We start from the raw sequence: 23,779 nt of genomic DNA, 5'->3' as shown, positions 1-23,779 counted from the left end.
GTGAATTGAATTGCTTTACATAAAGGAAGTCATTTTATTTACCCTGGTGAACCTGAGATCTGCCCCCATCATATCTGAACTACTCTGTTTCTAAAGCTGCTAGGAAGTGTAGGAAATGGATGGTGTGAGCTTTACAGCATGACTGAAACTGCTGGTTCCAGAGGAATCTACATTTTGAAAGCTGTGTGTTCCAAAGATGTTAGTTCATCTGCAGAAGGCTGTTTGAAACCTGCAGTTCACAAAGGTCATTAAATCCTTGACATCATGAAATATGCAGAATATTTCATATGAACGATATCCATACCCTTGTGAAGTCTTTTTTTCTCACTGAGGCTTTTTGTAGTATAGGGTCCTGTCAGTAGGGAACGGGTTACAAGTCAGGAGGTTAGGACACTAACACTGCATATTATGCCTTGAAATACATTGCACCTTTGTAACTCCAATATTAAATACAAAAATAACACTATACTTGGCAGATGTAAGATTGATAACTGCTCCTGGGGAAAAAAAAAAAAATCAATGTCAGTGAATATTTTAGTGGACAAGTGTAGTGGATTTCTATTTTTCCATTTCAGGAAGTGGAAGAACCTTATCCCTGGCTTCCATTTCCTTTCACCTTCATTACACAGTTCTTGTAAGAAACACTAAATGGAGAAAGCAGTCTTGCAAAGTGTGTTTCTGTTTGTAAGTAGGCAGTGATCAAATCCTATCTTTCATTCCTGTGTGACCCTGAGAGAAGCATGAGATGGATGTATTTCATGGGGAAGATGAGGTTTAATTTACATATGGAAATATGCTGACAGTAGCACACAAAGCTTATTTTCCACACGTGCACACTTCTTTCTGAAGCAGACTGTGAACATGGAAATGTATATGCCTAAATATTCAGAATGACTATTATGGTAGGTAGCCCTTTGTAGGCAGACTCTTAGATTTAAGTCACTATTGCAGAAGTAAACTTAAAGGAGAATAAAACAACAAAAGGAGCCCAATAATAATGCAAGTTGAAGTGTAACAAAAGCACAAAGATCTTCAAAGTACGTGTGCTCTGATAAAGATAATATATTTTCTGTATATCTGTAAATTCAGTATGAAAGTTAAGGTTAAATGTCATCTTACATATCCACTCTTTTGTTCTGTGTCTGTACAGTGAACAGAATACTTTCTATTTAGACAAATACTTTCTATTTACAGCTGTAGCTGTTTATTCAGGTAATGATGCATCTTGTATTACTAGTGCAGCAGAGAAGAGACTCTGACATTTGTTACTTCTTCAAGTGCATGTCTATTGAAATCAATTACACCTGGAAATCACATTCTCCTTAGATCCTCTGCATTCTGTGCATCTGGAGATGCATACCCTTTACCCAAATGCAAGGAGTACAGGTAAAGGTAACTTGTGTTACGTGTCATTAAGAATTAGATGTTCAAAATTGGTGTAAGAATAGCACTAGTCTGTAAGCTTCAGTCAGTAAGGTATAAAATTGTTTGAAATAAGTGGCAAAGGAGCGGACATGGAACAGCAGGGGCTGTTGATGCATGCAAAGCAGCAAACAAGATGCTTGAAGGAAATTGTCCTTTAAAAAAACAAAAGTAAATTATTTTCAGGAATTTTGGTAAAGTGTTGTTTTGGATAAGTATTTTAGATTTTCTTTGCAATACACAAGCTGTAAGTTAACGTTTTTCATGTCAAATTAACCATTTGACAGTGGAGTATTTGCAGTGTGGGACCACATCAGCCTGTGAAGTCATTGCAAATGAGAGTCCAAAGAAGTATTACAACAAATTCAGTGTTGGCCTGTGAGTTAAAACATATTCTAAAATTATGATTGAACTTAAATTTAAATTGAAAATATTTTAGAAAAAAATATTTGTAGTGAGGAGATACAATTACGAAGGCTTTGATTGCCTTCAGTTATTTCATCTATACTTCCTTTCGGGTCATTTTTTGTAACCTACCTATATTGTTTCTGACATTCTTAGAAGCAGAAACTTGAAACTTTCAAGGCTTAAAGACTCAATCAAAGCTTACAAGAACATTTGTATTTACTCATATTACATTTGTGCATACCTTCTTTCCTTACTGAAACTACAGCATAGTACTTATGATATCATTTAATGTGTAGTTTAATTCTCTACTGACTTCACTTCTTAGCAGGGGAGGCTTAGATAAATTTAGATGATGAATTCATTTGGATGAATGTATACCTTGCTTTCAAAATGATGTTGTATCTCATTTTTTCCCTAGTTCCACTCCCCAGAAAGTAGAAATCCTTGTGGTTTCTACTCTGAGACGCAAACATTCCCTTTTTCCCTGCAGATAGTTGCTACTCCTCTTCAGTGGGAGAACATACTCTGTTTTGTAACACCAGCAATATCATGAGCCTCTAATGGTATCTTAAGAGTTTGTTAGTAAATACAAATGCTCACATTTTGTAAAGATGCAGAGAGCTTTTTCAGATATTATGGAATAGCCAAAACTACTGAAAAAAAGCTCAGAATTTTGCACGGTGAGGGTATTTATTCTGAACTGTATCTCTCGGGTCCTATAAATAATAACTATTTTCATAATAGATGACTTGCAGTCTATAAAAGCAGGTCATTCCAATTACTACCTTCTTTCTCTTCCTGCTGCTTCAGTAACAGGAGGCTTCTAGCAACCAACAGCATTGCAGGCTTTTATAGGTGGAGATGGCTAGTTTATGAATGTGAGATGAGGGGAAGGCTGCACTGGAGTATGTCAAGCTGTGGATCCTTTTCTAAGACAGGATTCAAAAAGCTGAGGTGGGCTAAAACAGTAGTCCTTTTTTTTTTTTTTTTTTTTTTTAGGCAGATACTTACCTAATTTCAGTCTTAAAGAAGGGTTGTTTTTTTTAGCCCTGTTCCTGTCTCCCACCAGCTTGCCAGGACCACGGCTTTGCTTCACATGTGTAGAACGACAGTTGGAAATGAACAGTGGGGGGACAGGGAGAGGAGGAGTTGAGAAATTACTTCTTTGGTTGAGAGAAAAGTACAGGGAAGCAGAACAGTCCATTGAATCTGCTCACTGATCCCAGCTGGTCTTTGAAAATGGGGTTGTCACAAGCAGTCCATGGGTTGTAGGTTGACAGCTGTTGTGCGGCTGTGGTGACAGCACACAAACTCTAGAAGCTTTTCCACACAGTGGCTCTGGAGACCTGTTCTTATAGTTCAGCTACTGAGTAGCTGCCTGCTCAAAAGGCAGGCAGCTGGATCTCCCTGGATGCATTCCATGTGTTTCTCAATCAATAATGAAATTTTAGATCTCATAGTGGTGTCTTGGACTTGACCAGAATTTGGGCTATTTAAAATACAGGCATATACTCCTATAAAATAATAAGGAAGGCAGATTATTGCAGTCCTGCTAATGGCAGTAAGAATCCTTATGGACTTCAGGTTTCATTTTTCTCCTCTCTTGCAAGATTTAGATCATACTGTTTAGGTCAGGACACTTAGAAGCAAGCTAGGCATCTTGATTCAGCTTCTTTAAGAGAGCACTTGTTTTGCTAGAGATGGTATTTAAAGCATTCCCTTGGATATATGATACAACTTTTGAATTTACTGAATTCCACTTGCCTGTTTGGTTTTTTGAGGTTCAGATTTTTTTGCCTTTTTTTTTTTTTTAATACCGGTAAATAAAATATGCTTAATATTTTTTGTAGCCTCATCCAGAGATTCTGGGAAAGGGAATCCATTTTATTCATCAGGCAGTAGATTTTTTTTCTGATAGTTCTGCAGAGCTCTTTTTACTTTTGGGAGCAGAGACTTGCTGCTTCCTTCCTGTACCTTGACTTGTTGAATATGGCTAGATTTGTTTATTTTCTTTTACAGAACATCTCCCATTTGGTACTCCCAACAGCAGCTGTTCCTTCATTTTCAGTCTCAGTAACAGTGCATATTACCAGCCTGGGGCTTGGCTGTAGCAGTCTCCTTTAGGAGCAGAACCTCCCTTGCCAGTACAGATCGCTGCCACCATTCCATTACGCTGACCATTTGCTCCTTAAGTTTGAGAATAGCAAGCCAGAGAGGTGGAATAATTTAAGTAGTTGGCTTGTTTCAGTCCTCTTCTAAACATGGGAATCAGAGCCTGCAAACATTGGTAAGGTGAAACATTGGCAGGGACATGATCATTTCTGTGAAACTGTAGATGTGACTACTTTGTTGTGAAACTGCTGGGAGCTTCATGAATTACTGTAACAAACACTGTGACTAAAAAGCATGTAATGGCTATTTTATTCTGCTGGTGATTGCTTCTGCACTTCAGAGCCCATTTAGAATGGCCACATAATTAAAATAGTTAACATTTTCTTTTAAATTAGAGGGTGACTTCTTACATACCTATGTGATGCTGAACTTGTGCTGACAGACAAGAAAGAGTTAAGTGCCCAAATGCTCTGTGTATGTTAGCCTGTTATTTATTGTCTTAAACCAGGTTTTCAGGCCCTTAAGTGCTCTATTCTTTGGTAAATTACTGCAAGCATATGTAACATTTTCTGTGCTATGTACATTTTATAACATCTCTAGTTTTCTAATTACGTATTTTTTTCACTGAAGTAGGCGCTGCCATTTGTTCTTAACTTTTACCTCTTCTGAGCTTTAAGCATCATGTACAACAGCGTATGTCCTGAATTTTATAGAAAAAAGCATTGTGTCCCTTTGAATTTTGTATGTGCTCTCTGGCAACCTAACCCCTCAAACACTTGACTGGAAACACTGTAGATCTTGCTACTGAATATAGTTTTGGCCATTTGCCGCAGTTCTGCATGTTGCCAGTGAGCAGCAGATCACAAAAGTAGATTCAGTGCTCTAAAGTTTTGTAGTGATGCTAGATAATGAGAGAACCATCAATTAAGCCACAATATGTTTTATCTGCAGTGTATTCTGTGCAGCTTAGAACATCAGTTTTCAGTCTGTTATCCTTGAGTGGATTAGATTACATTATATTAGCTTGCATTAGATTAAATTGAGAACCGTTGCTTTGTGTTAATCCTGGGCATGACTTTAATGTTACATAAAGGTTTTTTTAACCCAAAAATTGTGCCAGTGGTAAGATACTGATTCAGGCATGGTGCTGGTTCCTGTGTTTGGACAGAGGAGACCATTACCTGTGCACCCAGGATTTAGAAAAAAATTCTCTTCTACTTGGCAAGCTTGCTAACACTAAGTCCTGCTAACACTGTCTCTGGCTTTACTGTGTTCTGTCACAGCCTACTGGCATTTATCTGGTGGCCTGGGATTTGTAAAGCTCTGCCTATGAGATTGCTGATTACAGTGGGAAGAGAAGGCAGTCCAAAGCTAGCTGGAGTAGCGTCTGCTGTCATTTGGGAATTTGCTTTATTAAGGCATCCTACTTACTCCCTTGGTTGTTGATACTGAACAGAAGTAGAAATTGAGAGCAGATCTCTAAGCCAATTTACGGTCCTTGAAACCGGATGTTTATTCCAGTTCCTGTCTGTTTCTATGAGCTTTTCTTCCTTCATTTTTTCAGCCGATACCAAGCTCTCCTGCTCTGTGCATGGCTTTCATCCTTTCCATCTGTGTCTGTCACCTCTCCAGCCCAAGTGTCATCTCCCGTAGCTGTGTATTTTGCTCTGTTTCTCTCACAAAGAGCTGAGTAACCTTCTGCCACAAAGGCTTCAAACCAAGTAAGTACAAACTGCCCTCTTTGTCCCTTACATCCTCTCAGATTAGCAGCTTCTGTTTGATGTTGTCCAAGTATGAAAGAAGCAGCTTTTCTGCGGAAGCTGTAGAATCCCTTGTTTGTAAGGGACTTTATCATGGACTGAAGTGAGCTGATGGTTACCCCTACAGGATACATGAAAGAATCATTTGCTTCTGGGTTATATTCCTCTTTTGCAACTGATTGCAGTGGACATCATGTTCTTTGATTCTGAGAACACGGGTATTTGGAAATAATCATCTTGAAACCAGTATTGGTCCTGGAAAATGCCACATTAATACGGCCAGCCTTTTCTAGGCCATTTCTTGAAATACTGAACTTAAGCATTGCATCTACTTGCTTGTGATTGCAAACTTGCTTCTTTGGTTGCTTCATAAGATACCAGAGCTGGAGATGAACAGAAATCTGAGATCCCACTAACATGTCAGGCCTTGCTTGCTAGTCGTAGTGATTTACATGACACTGGTCCTTTGTCATAGAGCAGCAGGTTTTTTCCCTCGTTTAAGAATTGATCTCAGATCTTCAATCAGTGTAAATTTTAAAGCTCCTCTGCTGTGCTAATTTCCTATTGCATCATTTTGGAGCTGTTAATTGATGATAATTCCGAATGCTTCGCCCATTTGGAGGATTTCTAAACCTTTTTCTGGCAGACTATTTCTCAGTGACACTGGTTGATGTGGGGAGTGTTTTGGGGGAAGCAAAGGGATTGGAAAGCAAAAGAAGCTGTTTCTCTTTTGCGTCTTTTGTGTGCAGTGATGCCATGAAAAGCAAGGGCTGAAAATGGTGATAGAATGATTGTTCCTATCCTCCTCTGCACCTGCCAGGCATTCACATTTGAAGAAGATGATGCAGAAGCAGAGCCCCATCTGCTGATGTTCCCCTTTGCGTGAGATAGTTCCTTAAAGAAAGGGTCTTACATAAATGGCTCTGCTGACCTGTGTTTCTGTGTATATGCCATTTCATAGCTGTGGGTGTGGTGTTAACTGCTGCACAGAAAAGGAAAAGTGAGAAATGAAGTCAGTGCTAGAGCTGGAGAAACTCAACACCCCCATTAGTTGTATGCAGGTCATTATTTCTAAGCAATGTTTAGCATCTTCACAAAACTTGAACCAAGATAACTTCAGAAGTTACCCCGAAGCTTAATTTCTCTTCATCTTGAACTTGATGGCAGAAATACCCCAGGATGGTGGAAGGAACGAGATCAGACTACCTGGTGGTGGCTTGAAGGTTGTGAAATTCCAAGGCCTGTCCACACAAGCATATGTATTTTTTCTGTCTGAAAGGATCCTGATACTCTGCTGGGGGGCAAAAGCTGATATTCTGTTTTGACTTGAAGTGATGTCTAGGGAGAGGAAAACAGTATTGGCAGCAGCTTCTTTTGCTTTAAGCATTATGTCTGTATACTACCTAGAGAACTCATTAATTCTTAAGGCTGTGGCAGCAGTAGGCTAAATGGATACAGAAGTGATACACTGATGATCTGAGGTGCTGCATCCTTTTGGGATAACCAGTTCTGCTCCCTTCAGTGGTATGTGGCACCCCAGGATCAATGGGGCAATTTAACCTGACAAGGTGACTCTTTAGCAGACAGGAAGATGCTATTTGGTACAGTGGTGGAAGCAAGAGAACTCTTTTCTACAACATTGCTCTCTGAATCCTTCTTAAGATTGACTTACCATGCTAATAGACTGAGCCTGTTTGTAGAAAGGAATTATGCAAGAAGGTCAGGCTCGCCACCATTTATGCTGGGGAGACAACAGCATGTAAAAGGCAAGGTTCAGTGTTACAGTATGATTTCTACAGTATGATTTCTACAGTATGATTTCTACAGTATGATTTCTACAGTATGATTTCTACAGTATGATTTCTACAGTATGATTTCTACAGTATGATTTCTACAGTATGATTGAGTGTTTTGATTGTTGACTTACAGGGTCTTAATGTTGTGAATGGATAAGCTTTTCAAACCTGGGTACATTAAGAGTGGTTGTCTTTCATGTACATGATTGTATAGCCCCTTTGTAATATCCAGATATGTAATACAATTGAGTAAAATTAAGACAATACTGTCTTAATGCGAGAAGTCTCGTATCAGACAGGGTGGAAAGATCCTGAGTCCAGACCTAGGACCTGGCTTGTTTTACCCACCTTCCTCTCTTAAAAGTCATAACAAGACTGCCACTGCCTTTAGAGCTACAGCCCGGGACTCTAGTAGAAATGTAGTATTTTTTCCATGGGTGGGTGCTTTGAAGGGGCAGTCATCAATGCTGAGCTGGCAAAGCCCAAGCAGGAGAGCCTGTGGCATAGGTCTGTGGCCCTGATACCGTTTTGTTGTCACCTGGACACACAACCACAATGCAGGGGCGCAGGATAAAAGGGGGATCCTCCTGTGCCCCCCTGCCAGTTGGCTAGAGTTCGCAAGTGGGACAGACGTGGCTGCAGCCAAGGCCTGAGGCACTCTGAAGGCAGTTCTGGGGCACATGTGCCCCTCTGTCAAGGTAACAGAAGTATTGAAAGATACAGAGTGGGGTATCACAGGACATTTAGGGGCACCAGTGCCAGGACCTCAGGACAATGAAGGATGAAAGCTTTTAGCAGATGGGCCTCCATTTGGAACTGAAACTACTTTCTGGCTTTACTTTGACCTTGCCATCCTCACTTTTAACCTTACTGGCCTTACTTTAGTACTGAGACCAGTTACTACAGACTTGGATGGTCATGAAGTGCCTCTGTCTGCTCCATCCATTCTCTAAACACTGTCTAATGCTGCTTCCCCTTCCCACTACTGCAGTTCATTTCCAAGAATTAGAAGTCAGAGACATGCACTCTGCTCCAGCTGATGGGGTGGAAGCTGTAGGAGCTCCAAATTTGGTACTATGTATTTTCTAATTAAAGAAACGATGCCAAGATAGTGTGAAATACACCACATAAAACCAACAAGGGGACAGAAATGCTCCATCTAATGCAAAGGGTATTCTGTGCATAAAGCTCTTGTATATCCCGTATATTTCATCAAGTTTGGAAGTTTATAGTGCTTATCTTCCCGACCATGGACTGTAGACATCATCAGCCCTGTGATGGAAGCAGGATCAAGCTGTCTAAACCAAGAATAACAGAGCAAGTACAGATGGACTGTGATCTAGACCGCAGAAATGGCTCCGTCCTTTAACATGCTTTAACGTTCATTGATATAAATGTGTACTTACACACTGGTAATCCCTCATTCTTTGGGGGGATGCTAACCACCCATATGTCCCACTAAGATTAGAGTCAAGGGCATTTACTGCCTCCAAGATTCGGCCTTAAATGCCTGCCAAAATGTTCTCTGCTTTTTTTCCAAGCTTTTTTTTTTTTTTTGTATTTTCAAATTAAAACATGAAATTCAGTCTACCTTGACACTAACACTTTCTCCCTACCTCTCTCCCAGAGTCTATCTTCCTGGACTAGAACCCTGTATATCATCTTTCACTAAGTTTCAGGATTGTTTTGCTGACATATAATTTGGGATTTATAATGTAAATGCTGACACAACCTTAACTAGCATATTGCAAGTGTGACACTATTCATTAAGGACTCTCTAGGGTGCAGTATAGTCCTTGGTGGATTAGCTTCCTGGAAATTTAATGGCAGTTTGCAAATTGGCATCCACTTTGTTTTTAGTCTATCTCTTGCCACTATACAAGGCAGTTTTGATTCTGATAATGTGAGAGATTCTGTTTTACTTTGTTTTACTTTCATGCTATACTTTAGGCACAAGGATGAGTCAGCTGGGGAGATCCTGGAGAAACGGTACAAAGACAAATTGCTTTGTGTCCAGTTAGTCTTCTAGAAATTAAGCAGGATATTCATGCCCAGCCTTCAGTAAGCAGTTGAATTCCTCTCTCGCATGTTGGTGAAGCTCAGTTAAATTCAGAAAAGGAAGCCGAGATTTATGTGTAATTCTAACTTTATTTCTGAACAGTAATTTTATGGAGGTTGAGATAAGCATTATAGGGTGCTGCGGTATTTACTTAGTTCTTGGTGTATCTGAAGGCTAGATGATTTTGCTTCATCTCGGAATAACGTTGAATTGTTTATACTTGTGGGTTTCTACAATATTCTGTACTATTTACAGGTTATCCATATAACATCACTGTGCAGTAACTTTCTGCACAACTTCATGTACAGCCATAGTCATTCTGGAATAGCTATTGTTAAAATACTTATCCTGTACTGTGACATAACTTGCATCTGTAGACAAGTTCTTAAAAGTTTAATGGTTTTGGGGAGGTCTAATTATAAGAACCAAACTGGCCTATGTAGAAGAAATTGTTTTGTGCAAAGTTGCTTAGCCAAAATGACATCTTTTGTAAAGCTCAGCATTTATTTAGCTATTATATACTGCCTTTCAAAGTGTGCCACCTTAAAAATTACCATTTTGTTTTCTTGATGTTGATTGCTAAATAGTTTCCAGCCACTGCATTTAAATACTTAAGTGAGAACTAATCTTTCTCCTAAAAAAAAGTCCTTTAAAATGCTTCAGTCTAAAATGACTGTCCCTTTTCTAGCAATTTTATAGGTGAAAAACATGCCCCCTCCAATCTAGCATTAACCATGAAAATAGCTTAATTTTTTTTAAAAAATAAAAAAATTACTGAAGACAAAGGCTTATTTAGTGATGACGTATTATTCTGTGTGTTCTACTGTGGGCTGACTGATTTGTGGATGTATTTGACTTTTGCTGTTTGAACTCTGTAAGTGCTGGGGACTATGAAAATTTTGGCTACCTTTGCTTATGCCATATGCTTTGCTAGTATGATGCTTGCTCATAAGCTGATCAGGCTGTTTTGATAGAGATTCGATGCTGAGAGATCATGAATCCACACTAATACTTAATGGCAAAACAGTCTTCATAATTATAGTGCACGTGAGAGCAGAAAAAAATACTCCAAAATGAACTACAGCTCTGAAACATCCTTACGAATGCATGAAGACTATGCTCTGAGCTTGCTGGATTATCTTGAGTAACCCTGTCAACCCCATTTACAGCATGAAACAAGAGAATAGCAAGCAGATTCTGGGCTCCTCCAGATAGCCAGTTCCTGCACAGGATAAAACTAGGTGAGACAGTTAGGATCTGCAGTGCAAGACATAATTGTCAGTGGAATGGGAGTAGGAATGTGTTCAGTTCTTTCAAAGTTATGCTGGTATGGGGAGATTTATAGTTTGCTTAAAAAAAAATCCTCACATGAATGAATTTGATGCGAGTTCTTAATGTGAACCATCTAGCAAAAATGACTCCATAATGTTTCCACAAACCATTTGACAAGCTCTCTGGACATATGTTGAATTCAGAATTACAGCACCTGCATTTGTATGTTGCCTGTGATCTGTTTCTGCTCTTTGTTACTTATGACCTGTACTCTGGCTCACCCAGAAGCATACAAACATTTCCTTACCTGAAGCAATTTAGAATTTCATGAGCAGTACTGCTTTACTTGGACTGAGATTCATGTGGGTGGGAAGGGGCATGATATCATTTTAATCCAGAGTTTAGTTTAAGGGATAAAGGATGGGGGAGGTGATGGCTGTGCAGAGATGGGGATGCAGAGCTGAGTAGAGTTGGTAGAAGGGCGAAGGGCTGTGTGGCATGACAGTAACTCCTTTTTCCTATCAAATGTCTTTGACACAGCTGCAGTGTATATCATGTGGGGCAGTGCTAATGGTCCGAAAGTATCTACCTCCTCTTTACCCTCTCAGAAAGATGACCTTGAAAGACTTATGTGGATTTTGGTAAGGTTGTGAGACTGGGGTCAAAACTACTCACTCTGTGGATCTGGTATTCTTAATACTCATAAGAGTCCTAGGCAGAAGAATGTAGTAATTTTGATGCTTCCTGTTGTGCTTTGTGAAATCCAGTAAGAGGGAATTATCCTTACTGCCCTAAGACGCAGAGCTGAGGAGGGTATTGTGACCACTTGTAGTGGCTGGCTGTAGCAGGGGTTTTGTCTGTTACGTGGGAGGCTTAGGTTTCATCAGAGTGGAGAATTTAATTTCCCCGTTTCACTGAGGTTGGATTTTTACAGAAATGTAACTCTGTGTACCTTGCAGGATCTGCAGGAGAGCAGAGCTGATTTGTGTTGAGACAGATCTCCCACACGGCTGTGAAAACAAGTGCACAAATTCAGAGTAGCTGGGTGTAAATCTGAAGTAACTGTCATGGAGATTGATGTTCTCTCTAGGAGTTAATCTAGATTTACATCAGGGTAAATGTGACCAGAATCTCTCAGGATTCATCTTTGTTAGACTTTAGTAGCTCACTAAATTAATTGCTAATTAACTTGAGATGGTTGATTATTGTGGATGCTTCCCACGTATTTCTTCTGTCGTACCATCATAGAATTTAAAGACAGAGCTCCACTAGATCAGACCAGATCTTACCTGTTCTGAACTCCTGCTTGTCAAAAGCTGTTCCCTTTGGCTAGATACTAACACACTGGGCGTAGTCAGCAGACATCACACCAAAGCACTGCAGTCCTCAAACTTGTGCACATCTGGGGCAAAAAATGCAGAGACATGGCAGCCCGTATTGCCAAAGACACTTAAAATAAGAAATGGGTTAGAAGAGGTCCTGCAAGGCAGTCCCAGATTGCCTTTGAAGGCTGGCCTTGCCAGTTTTCACAGTGGAGCTGGGCAGCATAAGACTTCTTGACATAAATACAATAGTCAGTGTTAAGTGGGTTCACCACTGAGATATCTAAGTAACAGCTGAGCTACCGCCCCTTGAAACACTTCTTTCCTTGTGTGTCATCAATAGAACTGGTGCTTTGTTAATTCTATACAAAGCAGGTTGTAACATGAAGTATCTCATAGTAAAATACTAATTTGCAGCGTCCAAGGCCATTGGGAGGAGAAATAGCCAGTCGCTCCTTCAAGGTCTCACAGGACTGAGGCACCTGGCAATTCTGCTTTCCTCCCTTCCTCTTCAGATTGCATTATCAACATTACACTAAAAAGGCACACCTTTCTTGTATGTGTTTTGTATGGTTTAAATGAAATTGAGATGCCAGAAGGATGGGATCTTGCTGGGCAAGGAAGTCTTACAACAGCCTTACGTGAAAACTAAATTCAGGTTCTGCTCCAGCTTTCTTCAGAACAGAGGCAGAGAAGGACAGTTAAAGCAAGCTGACTGAGAACCTCTAATGCCATTGAAGATAGTAAAAGGATCTGGTTCAGGGTTGGAAGCAAAACTAAATTAGGCTTCTATTCAATAAAAGGTCCTTATTCTTAAAATAAACATTCTGTTAGTTCCCACCAAAAAATGTGTCTAAGCAGCATGAATCTGAAAGTCACCCTTGTCTTTACAGATGTGCTTAACAACCTCCCTTTCCTTGGGCTTCACTTTGAACTGCTCTGTCTCCTAGCGGCTTGTAGTTTGAATTGGGAAGGCCTGGTCATGCTGACTGGTGAACATGCAGTGAAGATGTAAGAATACAATAAACTGGTGATCATCTTTCTTGCCTGCATAAGAAAGTAAAGGCATTGTGCCAAGCAAATATGCGCATTAGATGACTAACAGAGCTCCCACACTGTCAGTGTAGGCAGGGAATATGCAATGCAGCCACATATGTGTCTCAGAACCATACTGAGTGCTTTTTATTCTTAATGTTTGGTTTTGTTTTTAAATAGGAGTTCAGATCCTTGAGCAGGATGTTTATCTCTATGCACAGAAAACAATATTGGTCATAGTTTTTGATATACGATCAAGTTTTTAAAACTACCAGCTGATACATCTATTGTGAGTGACATCAGAATTTCAAGTAATTGCTATAAATGTTCACTAGGATATCTGCGCATATCATATGTAATTATCTGAGTTTGCCTTTTTTTTTTTTTAATGGCTGGAAAAACCCTTCTGTTTTTTTCCAGTGGGAATGTTATTGAATGGTTTTGTATTTAACTGCCCTGATTGAGGTTTATTCTCTTTTTCTTTGATAAAGTTGGTGTGAGGTTTTCACAGAAATTTGTATGCTGTAACAAAGGAGTTGAATTCCATTTGATACCTGCTTAGCCATAGTTTTAAAATACACATGCAGATAGAACTGAGCCAAACACTCAGGGAAGTTCTGTAAATCCCTGCAAGCAGAGTGCATTCACCTTTGCATTCAGTCTAGCAGTGAGCTTCCACTGAAAATGGTCCCCTTTTCACTCCTCCAATGATGACTAATCCACCCTGCACAAATTAATTAGTTCTCCATCAGTTCTGCAAGCTGAAGCAGCAGCCTTGTTGCTGAATAGATAGGTAAGATAGATGGGTATGATGCAATAGATGAGAGTGAACAGGATGAAACAAACCCCTCTCTTTCTGCAGCAGTGTAAGGTTAGATCATCTTAAATGCAACATGAAGCTAACCTTAAGTGTTGGTTGTTTGGCTGGTAGCCTCATTTAAATTCCCCAAGAAATATTAAGGACCCACTGAGCTAAGAACTGTGCAAACACATAATGGGAGACAGTCTCTTGAGCTGAATCTTAAAAAAAAATGGAGACATGGGAAACCAAAGACAGAATCACAAACCACCGTTACAGTTTTGTGGCCTGACAACTGGTTGATCAAGTAATCAATGGACAGACCTCAGTTGTTCCCAGAGCTAAAATTTTTCCAGGTTTATCATCTGTTCATTGGCTTATAAGCATACTGTATTTCAGAAATCAGACTTCCAGAGTACAGGTAGAGAAAAGCAGAAGTCTTCAAACTCTTTCCAGGAATCTATTTCACTGGCCGTGGCAGAATCTGTCAATATCCTTTTAGCACTGAGTAACTTTCTATGTGATGAGAAACTAATTTCTAGGAGTTCAAGAAGCAACAAAGCTACATTTTTCCCTTACAGAACTACTTAGTAGCTTGTGTAATATGGATCAGTCTCAACTTCCTCTATTTTAAACACCTGTTTCTTCTTTCTTGATCTCTCAAAGTTGGCATCTAGGTCCCTCATCCCAGTTACTTTTTACCAGCAAAAATTGCTATTATGTGGACTAGCAGTTAAAGGGGGTTGTGTGGAATGACTGGGGTGAGAGTCCACAGATAGTCTGTGTTATATAAACTTGCTTTCCGCTCAGCTGGTTAATTAAACTTGGTTTTCAGATCCCAAGACAGAAACCACTTATGTGCACACTTTATTTTAATAACATGCTTCTGTTCCTTTGCCCCAGGAGATTTGGCCTTGTCTTCAGGTTTGTCCATTCTTAAGATGGAGAAAAGGAGAATGTGTGGCTCTGTGTAATCTCTTTTCAGGCAAATACTCTTTTCTGATTTTTGGTTGTAGATGAAGTGAGGGAGCATTTTACAACATTGCTACAGATTGCCTGGATCATGTATTCTTTAGAATACATTCTACGTCCTTCCCAGAACAGGGAAAAAGTGAACAGTAGCAATAAAGCATTTTATTGTTTTGTGTTCCACCCGCTGGATTTGTGTTACTGTTCTCTGATGATGCTCCTGCACATTAACCTGCTTTGCTGCTCTGTCAGTGTCAGGGTGTATATCCATGTAATTGTGTGCAGAATTTTTGCTTGCATCTGGACAGACTATGCCAGGGTTTTCAGCAAAAATTAACCTGGTAGCTTAAAAACATGGAGTTTTGCTCATACAGAGCACAAGATTAAGTCACTCTTGCTTCCATGAAGTAGTCTGAATGTGCTGTTGAGTACTTGCTAACAGAAGTTTTGCAGTTGCTTATCAGCCCTCTGTGACGCATCCTCTAGAGGTTTCACACAAAGCAAAATGAAGTGCTGAGATCTTCTCTTAACTTGGAGCCTGATTTTGCTGGCACTTATGCACATGAGTAAGTGCTCCTGTGACTAGTTTTAGCTGCTCATGTCAGTATAATGAAGGACACATGAGTTTTAAAAGCAAGGTCATGCAGCTGTATTGCCTTTATTGTTTAAGGTGACTGGCTTTCTGTAAAACTACTCTGCCTTCAAGGTTTCCCTCATAGTCATGAGCACATGGCAACATATTTCTTCTACATCAGTGTAAAGTTGATGTAAAATGCTACCAAATCTGAATGTTGTTTTCACATCAGTTTTGCACTGATAATAACTGCAAGATGTAACTGAGAATACAACTGTATGTGTTTTCAGAAAGAGTGATTCCTCACTGTCCTTGCTTTAGTGGTATTCTCTCCTGATCATTCACGTGCTTTTGGAGAGACAGAAAGATGGGGCATGTTAGGCAATAGATGGGCTTATTTCCTTCAGCCGTTTAAAACTACACTTGTCTGAAGTTACGTGGTGGGGGAAGTAGGAAGCAGAGGAGGAATGCTTGAATTTAGAGGCAGTGTATAGAAGGGGCTTAAGCGTGGAGGCTGGCAAGGGACTGTACTGAAGGCAGACTATAGCAGTTGCATATAGCTTAAGAAGAGGTTACTCTTTCTTTCTAGAAGTTTAAAAACCTAGAGATATAGGCCTTGTGTCTACAGCTTAAGCATTAGTTCTTGTTCATTTGGCCTCTCTGGAACTGTCATGATACTAAGTTCCTTGCACAGCAGTGTGTGTAAAGAAACACTTTTATACCAACATCTGAATATTGTGGTGGACTGCAGACACTGAAGAAGGTCAAAGAACAGCATTTGGGCTGCTGTCATTGCAAGCAACTTTGTGCTAAAAACTAAGATCAAGTTCCCTTGTGTCAGCTGAACCACAGTACCTATGTGTACACATTTTTAGGCTGATACTGTAAAAGCACTAAGCACTTCTTGCTTGAATTTTAGCAGTATTGTTTTCTGTTTGCATTGGACTGAGAGCATGCAAAGTCAATTACGCTTCCACTTAACAGAAGGAGTAACTTCATGTACTGGGGCAAGCTGTTCATATACCTGAGCCCTTCATGTAAAGACAAGGTAGCATAAGGAGAGCTGTATAGAGAAGCTCTTAGACCACTTGATCTAGTTTAGGGATATAATTTGGCCTTCAGTCGTCAGTCAAGAGGCACCAATTCCCTTTTTCTGGTGGCAATCACAAAATCCAGTTATTTCTTCGTTCTGCACCTCATGAACATGGTGCTGGAGTAGAATGAGTGCACTGAGGTGACGATGATGTCATCGACAGAAGTTTCAGAGGAGCAATGGGGGTGCTGATGATGGACTCGGAACTATCCACACCATCTTTTTATGGTGCTTATTAGTTTTGAATGGTACCTGTTCTGTAGAAGACAGTTGACTCCCCTTGGGACTTGCCTGCAAGACACCTTTTCTGTGTTTGAGCTTTGACTTGAGAAAACACATCAGGAAACAAACTTAATAAAAACATCTAGCTGAAGATAATTGGTTGTCATCTTTCCCTGCGAGGGAGGGAGAGGTGTTTCCAAGTGGCTATAAAAGTATAAATACCATCTGTATGCTTTATGCCTGATTTTTCTGGTTTTAAGAATAACTTTTGCATTATGTTTTGACGCACAGTATAGACAGACAGTCTTTCTTATTCTTGGACCTGCATAGTTCCTCCATACTATGTTTGTATTACAAGTGAAAGACACGGCATGTATCCAGGCCTTTACATCACGTTTCCTCCCTTGACTTAGTAGTCCCTTGTCCTGGGTAGCAGAGGATTGCTTAATGCTAAGATACACAATAATAATTGAGGTGATTTTTTGAGGAGTGCCTCACACATGACTCTCCTGACTTGCTTTTACCTGGATGCCGTCTTCTTGTGTCCTGGTGACTTCTAAAAATGTGACTTGCTTTTAAATATGTTTTTCTTTAACATGCAGATGTGCTTATCTGTATGCAGTGGTCACCTCATGTCCTAGTGTCAGGGGTGAAGTCTGGATATCTAGGTGGTCTTCAATTTATTAGCCTGTTCAAAACTGGAAAGATTAGTTTCTAATGAAATGAACTCTGTGATTTCAATATGACCTCTGTAGGAGAGGGCACTTTCAGGATTTATCACTTTATACTCTTACTCTTCAGAAGACCTCTTGATTGGTTTTGTGATGCAAAGTGTGTTGGCATCAATAGAGTGAGTGTATTGGTTTCTGTGCGCTTTGAATGAGACTGTCAATGAACTGGCCTGATGTCCACAGTGCGAGGTGCTTTAGAAGTAGATGACAAATCATAAAAGGCTTGGAGGCAGAGCACTTTGTAATCTGGACAAAGAATACATCTGTGGCCCCTCCCTTAGCAGAATTGGTAAAGAAGGAAAAAGTCCTTGCAGTTTGTTAGAGGTGAATTTCTTTCTACATGCCTGCATGACCCTCTTTACCCTCTTTTGTGGCATGTCGGACCCACAGTCTCTGAGGCTGTGATGAACTGTGTGTTTCTTAATTATGTATTCCTGTAGCCCCACTATGTGGTATGTATGACACATTCAATAGTCCTTCACAAATAGGAGTAAGGGTTTCTGTGTTGTACTCACAGACCTTTAAGCACTCTCTGTGATTTTAATGAAGTTGGCCATTACGATTTCAGCAGAAGGCTTTTTCTGTATGGAGCAGATGGCTCCTAAGGGAGCTTAGCTTGTGGATTGCCCCATCTTCCTTAAATACTAAAAGACTTTATGGTACATACCCTTTGGATACCTGGAAGGCTTTAGGTAGATCCTAGTTCCTGCATGCAGGCAATAAGCAAAGGCAAGTGGATCAACACAGGAATATGTTTCCATCTCCTTTCCACTTCACCCCGTGCCCCACAGATCAGTTGCTTGTGATGCTGTTTCATAAAGGAGTATCATCATGGTCTTTTAGAACTTATTTTCAAGAAAAATTATATGTAAAAGCCCTGAATGATTCTTGGACGTCTGATAGTGTTAAAACTTAGATTTTTCACTTATTTTTTAGGATTCTAGTGCATAAAGGACATAAATGATAATCCCAGAGGACCATCTGTCCTGGAGCAGACATTGGAAGTGAGCTACTATGTGACTGAAAGGACTGAGTGCATGTCAGATGGTAAGTAAGAAAAGGAAGATCAGATATATGATACTGTCACTTCAGTACAGATGAAAAACAGTCATACGCTCTTTCAGAACTTGTCCTAATCTTCTTGGAGAATGCAAGGAATAAGGAGAAAAAAAAAAAAGAAAAATTCATAGCATGTTGTAAATGTTTTGCAAAGCCCAGTTAGCATGGAAGGTACTTCTCGCTGGATCTTTTTGTAGTGGAGGGTACCTTTTAATCTAGTTGTGGTTCTCGCATCATGCAAAGAGTCCATTTAACCTCCTTTACTTACTAGATGTCTATGAAGTTCGTTTTAACTAGGATTTCTAAGGAAGCCTAAAGGATTGAGCCGTTGTCTTCTAAAAGCTCCTTAGAAGGTCCTTTTAAATCCAGTCCATATCTGTCTCAAACATGTTTTTATTTATTTGTGGTAAGCAGTAAGTAAATCAGTTTTGTTTAATCATCAAGGAAGTGGGTGTTTTCAAGTCATTCTGGACTTGGTTCTAAGCATATTCTGGCTCTTACCAGAAAGCATTTCCTATCTGTGTGATGAGAGCTCTTAAAGGTACTGGACTTCAGATTTTCAATCATACATCTAATGTGGATTAAGATTTTTAGTTCTTATTGGTTAACTGATCTGTTTACTTTCTGGTTACAGCCTAAGTATGCCTTAATGCTGCACTGCAGCAGCCTTTCATTCCATTTTGCAGGTATAGATGTCTTGCAGACCATTGCAGTCTGTGGTTGTTGTTAAGGTACAGAAGCCAGTTCAGCTGATGCAGGTGTGCCTTTGGAATCAACTCCACACTGTGAAGGAGGCCCAGCTTATGAAAAGAGGATGCTGCAAGACTTTATTAGGGAGTGTTTGGAAGGCAAAACATGTTCTGTATGCAAATAAGCTGTAAGGCGAATGGGTTCATTCCACATTTTATGCTTCATTTCTGAAAAGCCCTTTATGAGTCGTGACCGTTTATTACTTAAATAAGAATCCATAGAAACTTCAGGTAACCTACAGATATTTCTCTTGCATGTTCATGTTCTCTTTACAGATCAGATGTAATTGGTCAGCTTTGGCCACCTACTAGTCGATGCTTGCCACTCATTTGATGTCAGAAGGGGTGTGCTTTCCTTTCTGTAAGCTCAGAGCATCACATTAGTGTTCTCCACAGCCTTTGTGTTACATGGTCTTTTCCAGATTGTTTTAGGACAGTGCTAAACCTCGGCCAGAATACACCAGTATTACTTACTTCTGTATTGAGGTGACATGTAGGTGTGCCAAATAATTGGAAGCCTCATTAAGTTAGGACATGCAGTAAATGGCAAACATGCACTGTTTGACTCAGAGCACTCTTGATAGTTTAGCATGAGTAAAGACATGATATTGTATGTTACCTGATCTTTATAATCATAGTCTGTACTCATTTCAGAGCAAGGTGTAAATGCAATTCTGCTGGTTATACAAAATAATTCAGAAATCACTTTGCAGAGTTTATCAAATTTAAACCCTGCACTGAAATCAGTTGTAAAATGCAGTTAAAAGTATGGAGTTAAACCATGAGTGAATTTGATCCATCCACCAACATAGAAACCACACACACACATCCTATTTTTAACTGGGTAGTTTTAAAAAAAAATATATCTCTGTGCTATAAATGCTGTATATGATTCTTACGGATACTGAGTATGTTCAGGGGTCTTTGACATTTCTTTTCCTCTTTCCTGTCCACCAATAGGACTGCTTTGCGGGAAATGTGAGAATGGTTCTGGTAGAGTAATGCTTGGGGTTTTTTTTTTACTTTTTTCTCTCTTGGTTTATATGGGATTTCACTTCTTTCCCTTGTATTTTCACCTAGGCTTTGACACTGCTGTAAGAGAAGTGTTCCCCTCTATTCACTTCATCACCACTGAATTCTGCTTGGCCAAAATACTCATGTGTTCATGCACATAGCCTGCAGATTGTTCATCAAAAAGATCTTCAATTCAGCAGTGATACTGGCTTACTCTTTATATGTGGGCAATACAAAGGGAAGTTTTTCAAACAGTTTTGTTTTTATTGAAGAATAGGGCGTGGGTAGATCTGCCTTGCAGAAAAGCTTAGCCTGGGAAAACCTGATGTGGGAGGGGAGAAAGAAAAGATCGACAGTCATTTATCATGTGACATCAAAGTGGAATAGTTCCAACAGAAAAACTTGTGGTAAAGCTTTCCAGTTGAATGTGAGCTGAAGGTCATGCACTTGCCTTCGTGTTAACCTAACAGCATCAGCACGGAAGCATTGGTAAAGTACTGTGGAAGAAGGTCTGATTGTATAGGCTGCCTCTGGCAAGCATGCTTGCTGAAAAGGTACCCTGAAAAGGCCTCAGTCTGAGGTGTCTGAACAGACTGGTTTGGCACAAGAGGCAAAGACAATTGGAAAATATCAGTGATACTAATTTGAGTGAAGGCTCAGGAAATGGTGTATGAAATGCAAATTCATGTCTTTAAAGTTGATGGAAGATGCTCCAGTAAACATGTGAAGTAAAAGTCATTGTCCAGGCGTTGTCATAGGACTGTAGACTGGCCCTTGTTTCAAATTTGGGTGTCATTCTTTTTAGCTGTCACTAATAAACTTCAGTATCACGGAAAATGCTATGATGAATGTGGCCAATGGTTTCCAGTGTTTAGTCCCTAAGTTGAGCAATCAATAAAACACATACAAAGAAAATACTCTTGTTTTATTGCAGGGCATGTGACCTAATGAGAAACTTCTGATGTATTGCTTGGTTAGGGTAGGTTGGAGGGCAAATTTTAAACCAGTGTTCACTTTCAAATTTTAAAAAATACCTTGAGAAACATAGGATGTGTTTGTGCCACCCACTGAAAAGGGATGGTGAAACCATGAAATAATGGTCTAGATTGAAAAAATGGTCATTTTAAATAACCAGAAGGCTGTTTGTTTCACAGAACTGCCTCATGTTAGATTTTGCATATGCTTGCATCTAGTTTAGCGCATGAAGCAAAAAGTGTGCAGAGTGAAATAAAACTGGATGGTGTTCCTGGAGGCGTGAAGAGTTTTGCTGTAGCTGTGTGACATAGCCATGAGCTGCTGTGGTGCGGGTGGAAAACAGGATACAGATAAAAGAGGTCACATGAGTCTGTGGGGATGAGCAAAATGAATGTGCTATTTTTAAAGGAGTGTGCATTTGGGTTGACGGTTTGAAGTCTTTCAGTTAAATCTTTGCTGAAGCAAGTTTCTTTTGCATTTGTACACAAAACACTGCAGAAAATTAAACTGATGAAAATCTCAGTCCATCTCTGAAGAGTATCTGAGAATCAGAGATAATAAAAATGAGGCAGTATACAATGTCAAAGTACACTGCATCTACAGGGACCCTGATTTCAACAGAGAGTTAAATTAAAAATCAGCCTATTCTTTTTGACATGTATTTATTTGGTAATATCATGTGCCAGTTTTAGTTCTGTGGTCCTTACCGCTTTAGGACAGTAGTTTGCCTTCAAGGAACTTTACTTAAAGAAAGGTATTGTCGATCTGCAATACATGAGAGAGTAGTTGATGTTTCTTGTGGGCCAGACTGTAATCCCTCTTTCATCTGAGGGTGTTGCACAAATAATCCAGATGACTTCAGGGAGATTTCTCACAAAAAGAAGAGCAAAGAAGTGAATAAGGAAGCCTTAGTCTGGCTCTGTGGTTTATACTGCTTCTGTTTGAGAAATAAAATACAGCAATATGCTCTCAGTGGAAAGAAGGCTTCTCTGGGAACATAGTGGAAGGAAGAAGAGATTGTTTTCTTAATGGTTTGACAAATAATAGTTGAGAGACCGTTCATTTAACACTGAGCTTTCATTACATGGACATTCCATGATTTCACTATAGTATTTATAAACAGTAGTCAGCATTTCTAACGAATGCTTGATTCAGAAAGATTTGTGTTTATGAAATGTTTGTATAGTAACATGAACAGAGTTTGGCTAACCATATGCTTGCATGTGGAATGCAAATAGAACCATGAAAAAAGCCACTCTGACTTTGGCTTGAAAAATCCCACCCATTTTCTTCTAAGGTTGTTTTTCTTCCTGTTCCATTACAAATCATAAAGTGGCATTCACAGCACTCTAGGTAAAAGTGGTGAAAATGTCAATTGCAACAACAAGGAGAATCAAAAGAAATGTAACTATGGCTGAAAATTTTAGCATTTACCAATGGATTAAATATGTGCTTAACCTGTATTTACCGTGTGTTATATGCTATATGGGTAACTTGAGTAAATACTCACAGCAAAATTTTGTCTCTGTCAAGATCTTAAAGGATAATCAGTGACTTGGAAGGTAGTGTTTGGAAGATGTTTTTTGTTTGGCATACCTTTATGGAGAGCTGGCCAAGTTCGTACACATTTATTTTTAAAAAATTCTTCTTGTACTTGATCTTTTCTCAAGCTGGACAGGTGGCAAGTGAGTTGACTTGATGCTCTTCCTTCTCCTTCTATCCTGTGCATAAAATAGTTTTCTTGCCTCATACCAAGTAAGGGTTATAACTCTGGTAAACTGGCATTTGTAACTCACAGAGACTTGAACCTGTTGACACTGTCCCCTGATGGATGCTTATTCCTCCGCCAGCTCCACTAGCCCAGCATAGCAGTTACAGTATCAAGGATATCTTTTTGTTTAATAACAAAGATAATACTCTTATTCAGACTGGAATTTAATGAGGCATTTAAGGAAACTGATTATTTGTCTTCCACTGAAGTTCCAGTGAAAGTTGGAACCCTTTGGTCACCTTTTGGGGATCATACATGAAAACACAACAGAATCCATTTCCTGGTGCGTACCTTGGTCTGTATTGCTGAATGACCTTCTAGGTCACTGTGGAGAGATTGCCAGTCATCACGTCACTGTAACTAGAAAACTGTGAAGCTGGCTGGTCTCTGGCAATGCTGGCAGTTTGGTATTGGTGGAGTATGCATTTTCGAATTTTGAACCACTACAAAGGTTTATCTTGAACTTCAAAAGGCCTAGGAGGCCACATCAACTGGATTAGAGCATGCAGGTTTCTGCAGACAGCAGTTTGTAGTGGTGTGGTGTCATTTTCAGTCTAGGACCCCAAGTAAAAGATATACACAGACTAATCTAGCACAGTGTTTTGGTGCAAAGCTCCAGTTCGTGATTTGGGGTTTC

The 23,779-nt window shown here is 39.7% G+C and overlaps 1 protein-coding gene across 13 annotated transcripts in view; it reads left to right on the top strand.

The window, feature by feature from the left end:
* Nucleotides 1-23,779, top strand: part of PTPN5 (protein tyrosine phosphatase non-receptor type 5) — an 85,633-nt gene that overhangs the window by 5,210 nt on the left and 56,644 nt on the right. For 6 of the 13 annotated variants that reach the window (XM_074917933.1, XM_074917939.1, XM_074917941.1 and 3 more), the window contains 2 exons: nt 5,507-5,663; nt 18,511-18,621. The exons of 2 other annotated variants lie outside the window; for them this stretch is intronic. In XM_074917933.1, coding sequence (XP_074774034.1) covers nt 18,612-18,621 — 10 coding nt within the window. In that variant the 5' untranslated portion in view covers nt 5,507-5,663; nt 18,511-18,611. Of the gene's footprint in view, nt 1-4,086; nt 4,118-5,506; nt 5,664-18,510; nt 18,622-23,779 lie in introns of those variants that run through there. 5 more of the 13 variants (XM_074917940.1, XM_074917936.1, XM_074917935.1 and 2 more) reach the window with 3 other exon arrangements.

The sequence above is a fragment of the Athene noctua genome, chromosome 14 (assembly GCF_965140245.1).
Source record: "Athene noctua chromosome 14, bAthNoc1.hap1.1, whole genome shotgun sequence".
Taxonomy (NCBI): Eukaryota; Metazoa; Chordata; class Aves; order Strigiformes; family Strigidae; genus Athene; species Athene noctua.
The sequence above is the reverse complement of the archived record's forward strand: the minus strand, read 5'-3'. Positions and strand labels throughout refer to the sequence as shown.